Consider the following 13,092-nt stretch of genomic DNA (forward strand, 5'->3'; position numbering starts at 1 on the left):
CTTTGAGTCGAGAGATTCTCTAAGTGAATCAACAGGTTTCACTCCGTTTGAGCTTGTATATGGCCACGAAGTAAGGGGCCACTAAAATTGATAAAAGAGAGGTTCTTAAGTGAAGATGACGACATTAACCTCCTGGACTACGTTTCAAACTTTAAAGAAAGGCTCATGAAAGCATATGGCTTGGCCAAAGAATACCTTCAACAATCTCAGCAAACCATGAAAAAGAACTATGATAAAGGTAGTCAATTTCGTAAGTAGACCAGCAGATAAGGTGCTAGTGTTGTTACTTGTGCCGGGTTAGCCCTTATCTGCAAAATTTCAGGGACCCTATAAGGTTGAAAAGAGGCTCAATAGTGTCAATTATGTTATTAGTACTCCAGATAGACGCAAGTTGCGCAGAGTTTGTCACATCAATATGCTCAAACAGTATTTTGAACGTGAAATTGATACGAAAACTGGCAGTTGGGTTAGCTACTGTCACTCTGTTAAAAGAAAGTAGTAATGATCACAATGCATGTGGCGAAGAGTCAGATATTTTTGATGTAAACATAACAGAGAATGTTCAATTAAATGGTAAATTTTCAAACTCCACAGGGCTTGCTAATCTGACGACTACGTTGAATTATTTGTCTGAGAGCAAAAGAAGTGATATACTTGAGCTCATTAAAGATCATGAACACCTGCTTTCAGATAAGCTGGGTTGTACTTCCTTAACTTCTCATGATGTCGATGTTGGTAATGAAAGTCCTATCAAACAGAGACCCTACAGACTTAACCCTTACAAATCTGCAAAAGTTCATGAGGCAATACAGTATATGTTAGACCATGACCTCATAGAGCCTAGTGAAAGTAGCTGGAGCTCTTCTGTAGTTCATGTGCCCAAATCAGAGAATTCAATCAGATTTTGTATAAACTATCGCAAGGTAAATTCTGTAACTCGCACAGAATCCTACCCAATTCCAATATGACATTAAACTGGTCCAATAATCATTTTCATTCAAGGTAATACAGTACCAGGTCCATGGGACATTTGAGATTTACAAATTTAAGTAGAACCATCCTGAATTGAAGACTGCATTGACAAAATTGGAAAAGCTAAGTATGTAACAAAAATTGATATGTTAAAAGGTTATTGGCAGGTACCTTTGACCAAAAGGGCACTAGAAATATCTGCTTTCATTACCCCAAGGGGTTTATATCAATTTAAAGTCAAGCCCTTTGGAATGAAAAATGCCCCAGCTACCTTTCAAAGGTTAATGAACAAGGTCACAGCAGGTTTAGTGTATTGTGTAGTGTACCTTGACGACATCCTGGTATTCAGTGAAACATGGAAAGACCATTTAGCCCATTTAAGAAATGTATTTGAACGACTTGGTCCAGCCAACATGGTAATCAATCTTGCAAAGAGTGAATTTGCAAAAGCCAGAGTTGTTTATCTCGGTCATGTCATAGGCCAAGGTCAAGTGTCACCAAGGCAGGCAGAAATTCAAGTCTTTGAAACATTTCCGACACTAACAAGAAAGAGGAATTGCTCCACTTCCTTGGCATGTCGGGTTTCTATAGAAAATTTGTTGCAAATTATAGTACCATTGTTACACCTCTTACCAACCTGCTCAAAAAGAATTTGAAATATGAATGGTCTGATTCATGTCAAAGTGCATTTGACAAGATAAAAGCATTTTTAGTGAATGATCCTGTGTTGGTGGTGCCAGATGTTTGTAAACCATTAAAATTGGCTATCGATGCCAGTGACGTCGAGATCGGCGCAGTATTGCTTCAGGATGATGATTCAGGAATTGAAAAGCCTGTCAGTTACTTCTCAAGAAAGCTGAACAAGCATCAAAAAGTGTACTCCACGATTGAGAAAGAGGCTTTAAGCCTGGTATCCGCCCTTCAACAATTTGAAATCTATGTAACAAATTGGGTAGGTGGTATCAATGTGTACACTGATCACAATCCGCTAGTGTTCCTGAATAAATTTAAAACAAAGAGTAATAGGTTGTTTCGCTGGAGTCTGACACTTCAGCCGTATTCAATCAAAATAGTACATATCTCTGGTAAAGACAACATTATTGCTGATGCTCTATCAAGGCTGTAAAATAATGTAACAAGTTGTATACGAATTCTGAGGAAATTAATACTTGTAACTCCCCTTAAAAAATGTCACTTTCATGACGTTTTTCTCAGCTCAGCTCCTGTAAACTACTCACTCGGATTAGAAATCAAATCATATAGGTATAGAGCAAACACAACATGTTCGCAGTTCTGACAAAGACAAAAGACAGACAAATAGATAGATAACACTATACCTACACATACACAGTCATCAAAACATGCCTTTCCATCCGCGAATGACACTAATAATCAATATTCGTAGCTAGAGTAGGCTTTTACACACCTGAGCAGTTTCCTCAATTTCTGTTGGAACTCTTGCTGCTAATTCAAGAGCCGATGCAGCCTGATAAACTGCCTGTGGCAGGGATAGAAGCTGTGTTGAGTAATCAAGTGCCTCACCCATCTTTCTCCGCTTCTGTGAACAGCAAAGGATTATAAAGAAACACGAAAATGTTCAGATATTCATACAAGATTGAAAGTTTGAGTTTGTAATAGAAATGTATGATTTTGTTATAGCACATTCATGCAATTACTGGACAGGTAATCAGGAAAACAAATTATGTAACTAAAGTCTGGATCCTCAGTTTTAATTTGACACAAAAAAATAACAAAAACATGAAAAATTAGGCAGAAGACGGAATAGTATATGTAACTGCGAATCTATAAAGCCTATTAATGTCGTAATCTATTGACACGAAACCACTGTATTTGCAAATGGCCTTGTCTTTGTATGGTCGATAGCTTGGTGTGGTATGATTGCTTAAATATGTGTTGCACATAGCACAGAGTATTATGCACGGGATAACTTTTATGCAAAGATTATGTAAATTTTCGTCAAGTTATTGGCCCAACATTAAATTATTGCTTAGTTGTACATTTTAGCGTGACAAGCGTATAATGAATGAGAAAGAAATATAAATTTATGCAAATATATGCAAGTCGCTCAATTTCCTGGTTTGCTTTTCCCTTTTCGGACATTTGAAAACACTTAAAACATAAAACCCTACTCTGGCTGGTCAAATTTTATTAAACTTTCACGTTGTCTTTAAGTACCATACCAGAAAACGGCAATTGACAATATGATTAATATGGTTAATTCATTTGAAAGTAAGAATATAAAAAGAATAATGAAAAACAAAATCGCCAATATATCAACATATTATATTTCAACATACTATTATATCAACATACACACTATTCAATTTCATAAGAAGTGTCAAGTTGATTTAATGATTAATACAAAAATTGAGGTTCTCTTTCCCAAATATGTACCCCTTTATCTTTGAAGTACACAATTGCGACATTGCTAAACTTTACAATCTCTGCTATTTGAAAATATATAGTATGGTGCCATTGCCGTGCCGTCTTTGATAAAAATATTGCTTTGAAAAAGTTGTTAAGTTCAATACCACCTTAATGCGATGTTGCTATTCTTAGAATAGCTGACATCTAATTGAATGTGCGATTTAGCATAACCAAGCATACCATGCACTATAGAAATTATAAAGTTCATACAAATTATCAGTTTTGAATTTGATATGATGAGTTATCCCTGAGATATTGCATCACGCCAATCAAAAGACAAATAGATAATGACTGTGAAGTCTTGAAATATACCTCTTTCGTGTCTACCACTTCATCTTCTGCATCTTGACCCTGAAAGTAAATTTAGTAAAACCAACAGAGTATTGAATCATTCATAAACATGTGCGTTAAAGAACAGGATTCAAGAACTAGTCTGCTGGGGCTAGGATGGCGTTGTGCAAGTGAACAATGTCGCTATTACAATAAACACGTGGCTGTGACTATGTCATAATGAAAGAAAGTTTGAATTTCAGTGACTTGTTACAGATCAAATTAGGATATGAATATACTTTACAACTGTTTATTGCCATCAACTGTCCTGACTTATGAGTAAAAATGGCACTGACGTTATATCTTTATTGTGAAAAGAAGGAGGCAAAAGGCTCCATTAGGCATATTGCTACATTCCTTGGTAGTTATGGTGGCATGGCAGTATGCATGAGACCTGCTACATCGCACGCTCACAGAAGCTCTCAGACTTATGCCAGGTAAATGATACTATCCAGACTTTGGGGGAAATGAGTCTGGTCCAGACTACAACTCTAGGCCCTTGTGCTTGCTTCACCTGCAATCTGCGAATTAAATAAAGCGCACAGAAGGCATGAATGCTAAAGTTCTACGTGGATGGCACTTCCCATGATGAATGTATTGGCATTGTCTTCAAAGCCTTCAGGTGGATGAAGTGTCTTATAGTTGGTCAATCAGCCTATTGTAATATATTTTCAAGAAGAAGAGTTAGAGGATCTGGCCATGAGCTCATCGATCCAATCATTTCAATTTGGATAGAATGTTTATCTGTCATGTTGATTATTTTATTCAGAGTGATTTAGGGGAAGGTAAATCTACAGTAATTGACTTAAATATCGAAAACGAAGACTATGATGCTTTTACGTATGTTTGCAAATAGGGCTAGCTAGTAAGGATGGGCCAATCAATCGTCATCAACATTATTATGTAGACAACATGTTACCGATTCAAATTGGCAAAAGTAGAATGGAATAGAAACAGAGAACCTTACCAAAAGGAGAGGAAGAAATCATAAAATCAAAGATGGGGCCAGTTCTTTGCATAGGACATCATAGCAGAACAGGTATTATCTTTGACGCATGCAACTTGACAGAAAACATCAAGCTACAGCTACAGATCTGATTGATACCAAAACATTAGTCAATAAGATCTTATCAGATAATATGTCTGAAATTTCAAAAGAAAACATTATGTTGATACAGTATTCCTGATTATGTTCACCAGTGCTTATAACTTGGTAACTTAAAGATGGGGAAACACTGATGGTTGTCTAGAGTTTTTTTCAGCTGAAGAGAGGAAGAAACTCTCAAGAACGAAGTGGAATTCTAAGAAGACCAGGAGATTTGCTGGTGACAAAACTGCTGTAGCAGATGTTATTGGTTGATACATGCAAGAAAATACCACCACTTACACGTGTTATGGACTGAAAAGCGTTGTTTGAGAGACTTTAATATAGAAAGATGGTCAATGAGAAAAGGCTTTGCATACCGACCAGTGTCATTAACGAACTTCTAGAACGTGGACACATTGTAGGGGTCGTCTGCCGTAAAACAGAGAAGCATCTAGACGACTGCCTAACCCATAAAGGAACTTCGTCAAGATCATTAATGAGAGCCCTATCGAAAGGTTTTTTTCGACATATAAACATATAAACGTATGAACATGTTACATTTTTGTTGATCCCTATATTCTGTTCATGCTGATCCATCACCTTGCCTTCCACTTTCGCTTTATAATTTTAGCAACACAGTGCTCTATTTCTTTGCGTTTAAACTCCGTTTTACTATTTTCTTTCTATTTCACATTTGAACAATAACCTTTTGAAATTGAGGACATTTCTCTTGCAAAAAGAACTCCAACAAATAGAATGGAATTTGATAACTGTCGCAGAGCTAGAGATGATCTTGCCTTGCTTTTTGCCTTCGTAAAAAATCAACGCCATGGGCCATTGACTTTTATGAAGCCTGCGATTTTTTGCTCTTGTATATATGAAAGGCGGTCGCAATTGCCCATTCACTTTCGACATTCCAGTGAATTTGTCAGGCAGCTTGTATGCTAGTCATTTATCAATTTTGTAGAAGACAGCCTTGGATCAGATCAGGCTTTTATATTGTCTTTTGTAGTTTGATCAATGGTATAGAGTCGCATTGGAAGTATTGGCAGTTGTTGTGTAGGACAGCGTGTCCTTGGCCGTTGCTTGGTTGTTTTAAGTAGAGAAGGGCATTAGCATTTGGTGAATGGCTGTGGTCCTATTGGTGTCGCCGTATGGATTACTCAAGTGTTGGAGTGTTTACCAGCGCCATCAGGTGCTTTTGCTGTTATGAGAACCCTTTAAGCTTTGTCAGGGGAGGTTCAACTTCACAACGTGGCTTTGCCATGCAAGAAATAAGGGCAAGGATTTCCAAGCACTAACTTGTGTCTGGCTCGGGAATGATTCTGCATTGTTGGCAAACGATGGCGGTTTGGGACATAATAATTGAATACTACTGTGAACACCTATGGAAGCTCATATTTCTATATTGGAACTATTGTGGGGAAAACTGACAGGTACTTAGGAATTATTGGTGTCATCATCTGTAATAATTGCTATATCATTTCAAGTATGTGTGAAATTGGTCGTCATAATGACTTGAAGTACTGTTCACCTGTTTCATTCTGACAGATAAAAATACGTTGTTCAAATTAAAATTTTGTGACAGCATCTTGTAACAAATATCTGATATCTGTGTCCGATCGTCATTACAAGTAATTATTTAATTCCACATAGGACATTACTATCAATGGTAACAATTACACATCGGATATGGCATGGTATGTAGTCAATTCGCATACACTTCTACGGCACAAAGTGGAATGCATGTTGTTTTGAGCATTTTTGTGATATTAAGAAATACAGATATATTTCAAGTCATTGTCAGAATAAAACTTTCTGCATCATGGTGAAATGAAGGAGGTAAGATACACGAAATACTGTATTGTAGTGTCCTAGTAAGTTATCATCAACTTAATATTATTGTACTCTTGTATCACATACCTTGTTCAGTTCACTTGCCATTGTCATCACCATTTGATTGACTTGAATTGGATTATCAAGAATTTTAAAGCTCTTCATCAATTTCTCAGCATGATTCAAACGAGGCCCAGATGGTAAGACCTACAACAATTGCAATCAGAAAAAATGAATGAATTATCTCACAGGCGAGAGTATATTATCGATGATGCTGTCCTGCAAAACTATGCATTCACAGAGTCAGAATAACCAAATGACAATTTCGTGCACAATATGCAATCATACGTGTCCACTGCCGGCTACACAAAGTTTTGTTTTTGGAAAATTTTAAAATCACATATTTTCCTTAGTAATGATGGTATTACTAGGTTTCAAGAAGTCTAAAAGAGCAAATTTCTTTGAATCTAATTTTCTCCTACAAGCTAATTAAAAACATAAATGATTCTCAGGCCTATCAATTACCTCGATCAAGATTTTCATTTGTGATATATGTGAACAACATCATTAATATGTGAAATCTACTGAATGTTTTTCAGTTATCGAGGGAAGTAGTAATTGTAAATGTGAAGACTGGATGGAGTTTTCGCAAACTTGCTCATATAATTGTACTAATCAGAAAAGAGCATTTTATATATAACATAGAGTTCCAATTCAATTTCGAAAGGACGCGTAAGCACCAACTTGAAGTCCATATAATAAATGGAGAAATCCAATCGTTGGTATTTCTTTCATACTTTTTGCGACCTCAAGTGAGAACATCTATTGAAACGTTTTCATCGTAGTTTAAGGCAGTAAACCAAGAACAGTGTAGAAACAGAATATGGTTAGTAATGATAGTATTGTTTACGTACTATTGCTTGTTTCACCAAAATGCATTATCGTAAAATGAGAACATCCTAAGGGTTATCAAAATTTCAACCAATCAGACAATTATATATTATTCCCTGACATTTTTCTTCGTTCAGCGAAGGAAATTACGAATGACGTAATGACCGTGTCACCATGAGTTGAAGATGAATTGTAACACAGTTATTACGTTACGAGCTGAACGAAAAAAAAATATTAGGGAATAATATACTTATCACATGCACAACCCAAGAATTTATTGTTTTTGTTCAAATAAAGTAATTTTCCTCAACAATTCCGCGTTTAAATGTCTGAACTACTTTTTGAAAAAAATCAATACGCCGTGCGCGAGTTGTCAATCATTTCTTGTCGCCAGGCGCGTGAGCGAGCAACACGGCATTTTACGTTTGTGTCAGAGCAAATAGCCAGTCATCTTATACAACATGTATCTTCTGCGAAGTTGTACTTTTTCCAAGATAGCATAGGACAAAAAATTTAACTCAGACAGAGTTACGTATTTTTTTAGAACAAACATCGACTGAATCTAAAAGGTGCGTACGTACAGTGGAGTGACGTCGCGGCGTCCGACCGTACCAAGGTTGCAATGCTTATGGAACCACGATAATGAGACAAGCGCGCTTCAGTTTGAGTTGGTTGTTTCCGAAAATTATTCAAGTAATTCCCTGGAATATACATTACAATCGTCACAATCTTGTGTTTCCATCGTTCCTATTATTATTTCCGTAGTTTGATTTCGATACACGACTTTTTGAGGCTCAGCATGCGGCCTGGATGAGCATTTTACCGCCTCCCCCGTTGCAATGGCAACTGCACTGATGTCTAGGTGGCAGTGGGATCATTACGAATGCGAACCCCATATTTGCGATAAAACTAAAAAAGAAGGCTTAAAAATTTGCTAAGTGAATGTATTTGTCAGACTAAAAAAAAAATTGTGACTGATTTTTTTATGTTCACGTCAGACAAATTTTGATCGCGGGCGAAATACGGGTCGCCATGTTGTTTGTTTATATTGAAGAAAACATCGAAAATCGATGCAAAAAAAGTTCCGGCGCACCAAAATAGATGACATAGACGAGGGTTGTCTTGACGTACAACGACCACAGAATAAATCCCATATTTTCTGTTCAGAGACGACAAACTTGGCCTGTCCATGTCATTAGGATATTTAATGAAAAAGTCACACTGACATCCTCACAGTGAAAGGCTACTTAAAAATGGTCCAGCTAGACTGGAGTATAACCAAAACATGGCTGACATTCGAGAATAAGGTAAAAATACATTACATTTCGGACAATGTGTTTGAATAAAAGCATTTTCCCTGTTTTGAGGCATTGCTACTTATTTATTTATTTTTATAATCATAATCTTAAACCTGGCACACGGATAGAAGTGTTGTTTTTGAAACACACAAAAGACGCTGGATGGTGGCAAACTTAATGCCTTTCTAAGCGATAACAAGTAATGTAGTTCATTCCAAACAGTGCGATTCGAAGAAGAATCAAATAATTCACAGAGAGTGGAAACAAGAGAATTTATGAATCTGAAGAAATGTCGTTTACAATTCAAGGACAGTGTTTCATAATGCTCTAACATGTGAAATCGATAACATTTTGATAAGAGCTGATGAACTTTTGACGGAAAATAAATCTAGAATGACAATGTCAATAATCAACAGGCAGCAATTGGTATTTTAAAGAAACTCATGATTATTCAAAAAGAAAAAAATTGTGAAGTAACTTTAACCTTTACCCTTTTCGTAATAGTATCAAATGGTCCCTTAGAGATGTCTTTTGTATCAAAAATCAAATAATACAATATACTAATCATGCAAATTCAATTATTGATGTCATAAGAAATGCCATGGCATTGACAATGGACTTATTTTGTCAAATAAAATTTAATTTCATGTAGAGGTTATGACTGTCTGTCGGTAAAATTCAACTGGTATGGTCATTTTCATTCTATCTTCGTTAGTCAATTTACTCGTTTACAGAATCGAGAAATCATGAAAATCAAAATAATATCACTCGATTCAACCACTAACTACGTTGATTCAGTAAGTTATTTGAAATAAAATACTTACTGTAACATTCAGCATTTTTGTAGCGTACTCATTAAATTTGTTCTGTATTTTCACCTGTAATTCCCAAATATACCCTGTTTTTGAAGGTCCTTCTGGAAACTTCAACACTGGTGTTAGAGGGTCAGGTGCGAAATAGAAGTCCTTCCCATGAACAACGCCTGCACTTGTGAGCTGCATCCTATAAAAAATTCCTTGGCGTAGGTTTACATTTTTTTGAAAACTAGTGTCTTCATTACCACTTTCCCAACCTTCACATAACACATAAAAGTCTGTCTGAAAGGCATATCCTGTGAAGTAATACAGAAGGAGTATAAATTTTTACTATAACCCAAACGGGATTCGGGACCCCCACACACTCACGGCAACACATAAAATATTTTTCCGCATCTAAAGTGAGATACAAAAAAGTGATTTCTTTTATTCGGGGGACAAAATAAGTTTGTATATCACAGTTACCAATATTTAAATTTGCCCTTATTATATCCCACTTCGTATCCACTGGGAACGATATATTCGGTCTGGATATTGTTTTTATCCTCTAAAAGTGAAGAGGTATGGTCTACTCTTTTGCTCTGATATTTTGAATATGTACCACGAACAAAAGGCCTTAATCTTAAGAACAATACCTGTTTCAGGAATGACTTCGCATGTGCCATTGTATGGAGGCTTTGCTGTCTGGAATGTGTACGTAACATTAACATCTTCAATCGATGTTTTCCCCTGTATGAATGCTTTAAGCCGATATCTCGTACCCTTGATAAGAAAGTTCCCAGGTATGACCAATGTTGCACCACAATCTCCTTAACATCATAAATAAAGAAAGGCTTGTTAAATATAATAGATATAAATGATTCCAGTATAATTTACTGTTTGGCAAACTATTGGGATATAAGAATTTCGTCACCGACACAGTAACGGACGCGAGAAAATGAGTAACACCGAGAGTAAACGACTGAATAGAAACTATTTGGTGCAATTTAAGGTGTAAGCAAAACATGAACGATGGTGTAGTGTCATGCAATCAAAAAATATGAAAATAATTGATACAAACCCGTAGAAGCAATTACAGGAAATTCGGCAACAGAGAGACTATAATTTCCAGCGATTTCTTCCAAGTTCCAATCATAACAATTTTCTGGTTTGCTGTCCATGTAGGCTTCATTTGCATGATTAACTACCTGAAGTGAAGTTTCATGTGATGCACCTATCGTCTCTCCACAGTTCAGAACACACCTACAGATAGATACAAGAAACACGTAGCGATGGACTGACGCTATGTAATCCACGGGGAGCAGTACGAAATCTACACACCCCATTGATGATATTGTGACGTGGCTCAGTCGAGTGGTCGTTTGGTCAAAATCGTTCTGGTCCGTATATTGTTCGTGGTGGTCTGTGCTATTTCGATTTCTCGTATGTGGGTCCGGTAATAACACATATATAGGCGAGTGGTACATCATGATTCGCTTAGTTTAATCACGATAATGTACATGATGACAATATCTAGAAAGGTCGGTCGTCTACAAAGACGTGGTCCACCACAGTCAAACAGACTGGGCTTCTCACTAAAGTCAGTACGTCAAAGTCTCAGAGCGCCTACGTCTCTGTACAGGATGCGTCAAGAAGTGAAGTGTCTCTCTGTTTAGAAAGTGTACAACTTAAATCATCTCTAAATCTGCATATTATCATATCTTTGGTATGTATCTATAGTTAACTGAAGACAGACAGTCGGCAGATGTGAAAGGCAGGAAGGTCGCTCCCGTCAGTACATCTGTCAACATAGCGTCCGGTCATTGCTAATGACTTAAGCAGTTGTTAAAACAATACATTCACTAAAAGAGGGTCAACGGTTACTAAAAAAGTCCGGCAAATCAAAAAGGGAGAGCATTCTTACGATGTATCACATGTAGGGTTAATCACGGTCACTACACAAAATGTCGGTCAGAGTCATTGTCATTGGTAAAACTAAATTCTAATGATAAACTACTAAATAATCAAGGGGCGATATCACACCTCCCAACCAAGATCGAAAGGTGTCCTCGCTCGATCTACAAATCAAAAATTTACAAAACAAAAATCAAGAAAGTCCAAAATCATAAGAATACAACAGAAAGTAATCAATGAATACAGGTGTTACAGAACACTATGTACTAGAGTTCACTACAGTTGCAATCATTTCTTAGAGTTCGTAAGAGTTCGTTGTATATTCGCTTTTAAATTCAATATTGTCAATACTCTCAAATGATGATTCAAATATATTATCTCTCATACGTACACGGGTTGTATTCGCTTCTAACAATTCACTGGCAAGCAGGTACTTACATAATACAGGAGTTGCATTGTCAAGTGGGTTAATTCTTGTATTGTCACTACAATATTAAACATGTCCGTTTTCCTTTACCATCGCCAATATCCTTAAAATGTTGTATTCCATACACAGCTTGTCCAGCTTTCTCGTCTGCTCAGCAGAAAAATCATCTCGTACAGATTCACGCGTCTCCTCGAATTACCTTTCGGACAACACCTCATCCGGGTAGGTTGCCAGTAGTTCGGCCAGGGCGCTATTACAACGGTTGTCGTCAAGGCACATCAAACCGGAAAATATCATCTTCGTCGTCGAACAAATCAGGATCAAACACATCTCCTCGGCATTACAAATTACCTTCGGGTCAACGCCTCCCGTGCACGTGGCTGGTTGACAGTAATAAGCCTGTGCCGGAAAGTCGGTCTTCATCCGTCTAAGACCGCAATGTGGTCTGATGATCGTCTCCGCACGCTGGAATCGTCACCCGGTTACTACTGTTACTGTCGTTTACTGCTACACGGGCCATTTTCGTCGTCGGTGACAATGTGAATTACATCAACTGTTCGATCATAGGTTCACATCAACATGCCTCTTCACAATATGCTTAAATTATCAGATCGTTCATTGTCCGTATTTCTGCTGCCAGGAAATCATATCAGTCTAAAATTCCATCTTGTAAATGTTCTTAATCAGAATATTCCATCCATTACAAAAGTTCAATCTGATCTCTGTCTTTGGGAATAGCACATACAAAACGATAGAACAGCGAACAGTATACATACTGATGAAACAATAACTGCGAAGGCTTCTGCCTTCAGTCAATCCCAATATGTAACGTGGCTTGGTCGAGTGCTAGGTTGGTCAAAATGGTAAAAGTAAATTCAAATGATAAAATACTAAACAATCGAAGGGCGATATCACAATATCTTTATGATATCTTTGGTATTTCCAATAAAGACATGTACCGGTATTTGTTTGCAGTCGCTCGCGTGATTTTCATCAATGGCCTCTTCCACTTTATTTTCAAGGATCCGGTAAACTGCGTAATCTGATGAAAAACTGATCCCATGTTTCATCAGCTTGCTATTCTGTGTTACAAAA

At 37.0% G+C, this 13,092-nt stretch overlaps 1 protein-coding gene across 1 annotated transcript in view; it reads right to left on the reverse strand.

Moving 5' to 3' along the window:
- LOC139116758 (polycystin-1-like protein 2) overlaps positions 1-13,092 on the reverse strand; it is a 68,166-nt gene that overhangs the window by 30,608 nt on the left and 24,466 nt on the right. Inside the window, exons 7-12 of the mRNA XM_070679402.1 lie at positions 10,738-10,919; positions 10,313-10,486; positions 9,687-9,973; positions 6,761-6,880; positions 3,733-3,771; positions 2,399-2,530 (exon numbers count right to left, since the gene is read on the reverse strand). Of these exons, the coding sequence (XP_070535503.1) occupies positions 2,399-2,530; positions 3,733-3,771; positions 6,761-6,880; positions 9,687-9,973; positions 10,313-10,486; positions 10,738-10,919 (934 nt within the window). The remainder of the gene's footprint in view (positions 1-2,398; positions 2,531-3,732; positions 3,772-6,760; positions 6,881-9,686; positions 9,974-10,312; positions 10,487-10,737; positions 10,920-13,092) is intronic.

This window comes from Ptychodera flava, chromosome 18 (assembly GCF_041260155.1).
Source record: "Ptychodera flava strain L36383 chromosome 18, AS_Pfla_20210202, whole genome shotgun sequence".
Taxonomy (NCBI): domain Eukaryota; kingdom Metazoa; phylum Hemichordata; class Enteropneusta; family Ptychoderidae; genus Ptychodera; species Ptychodera flava.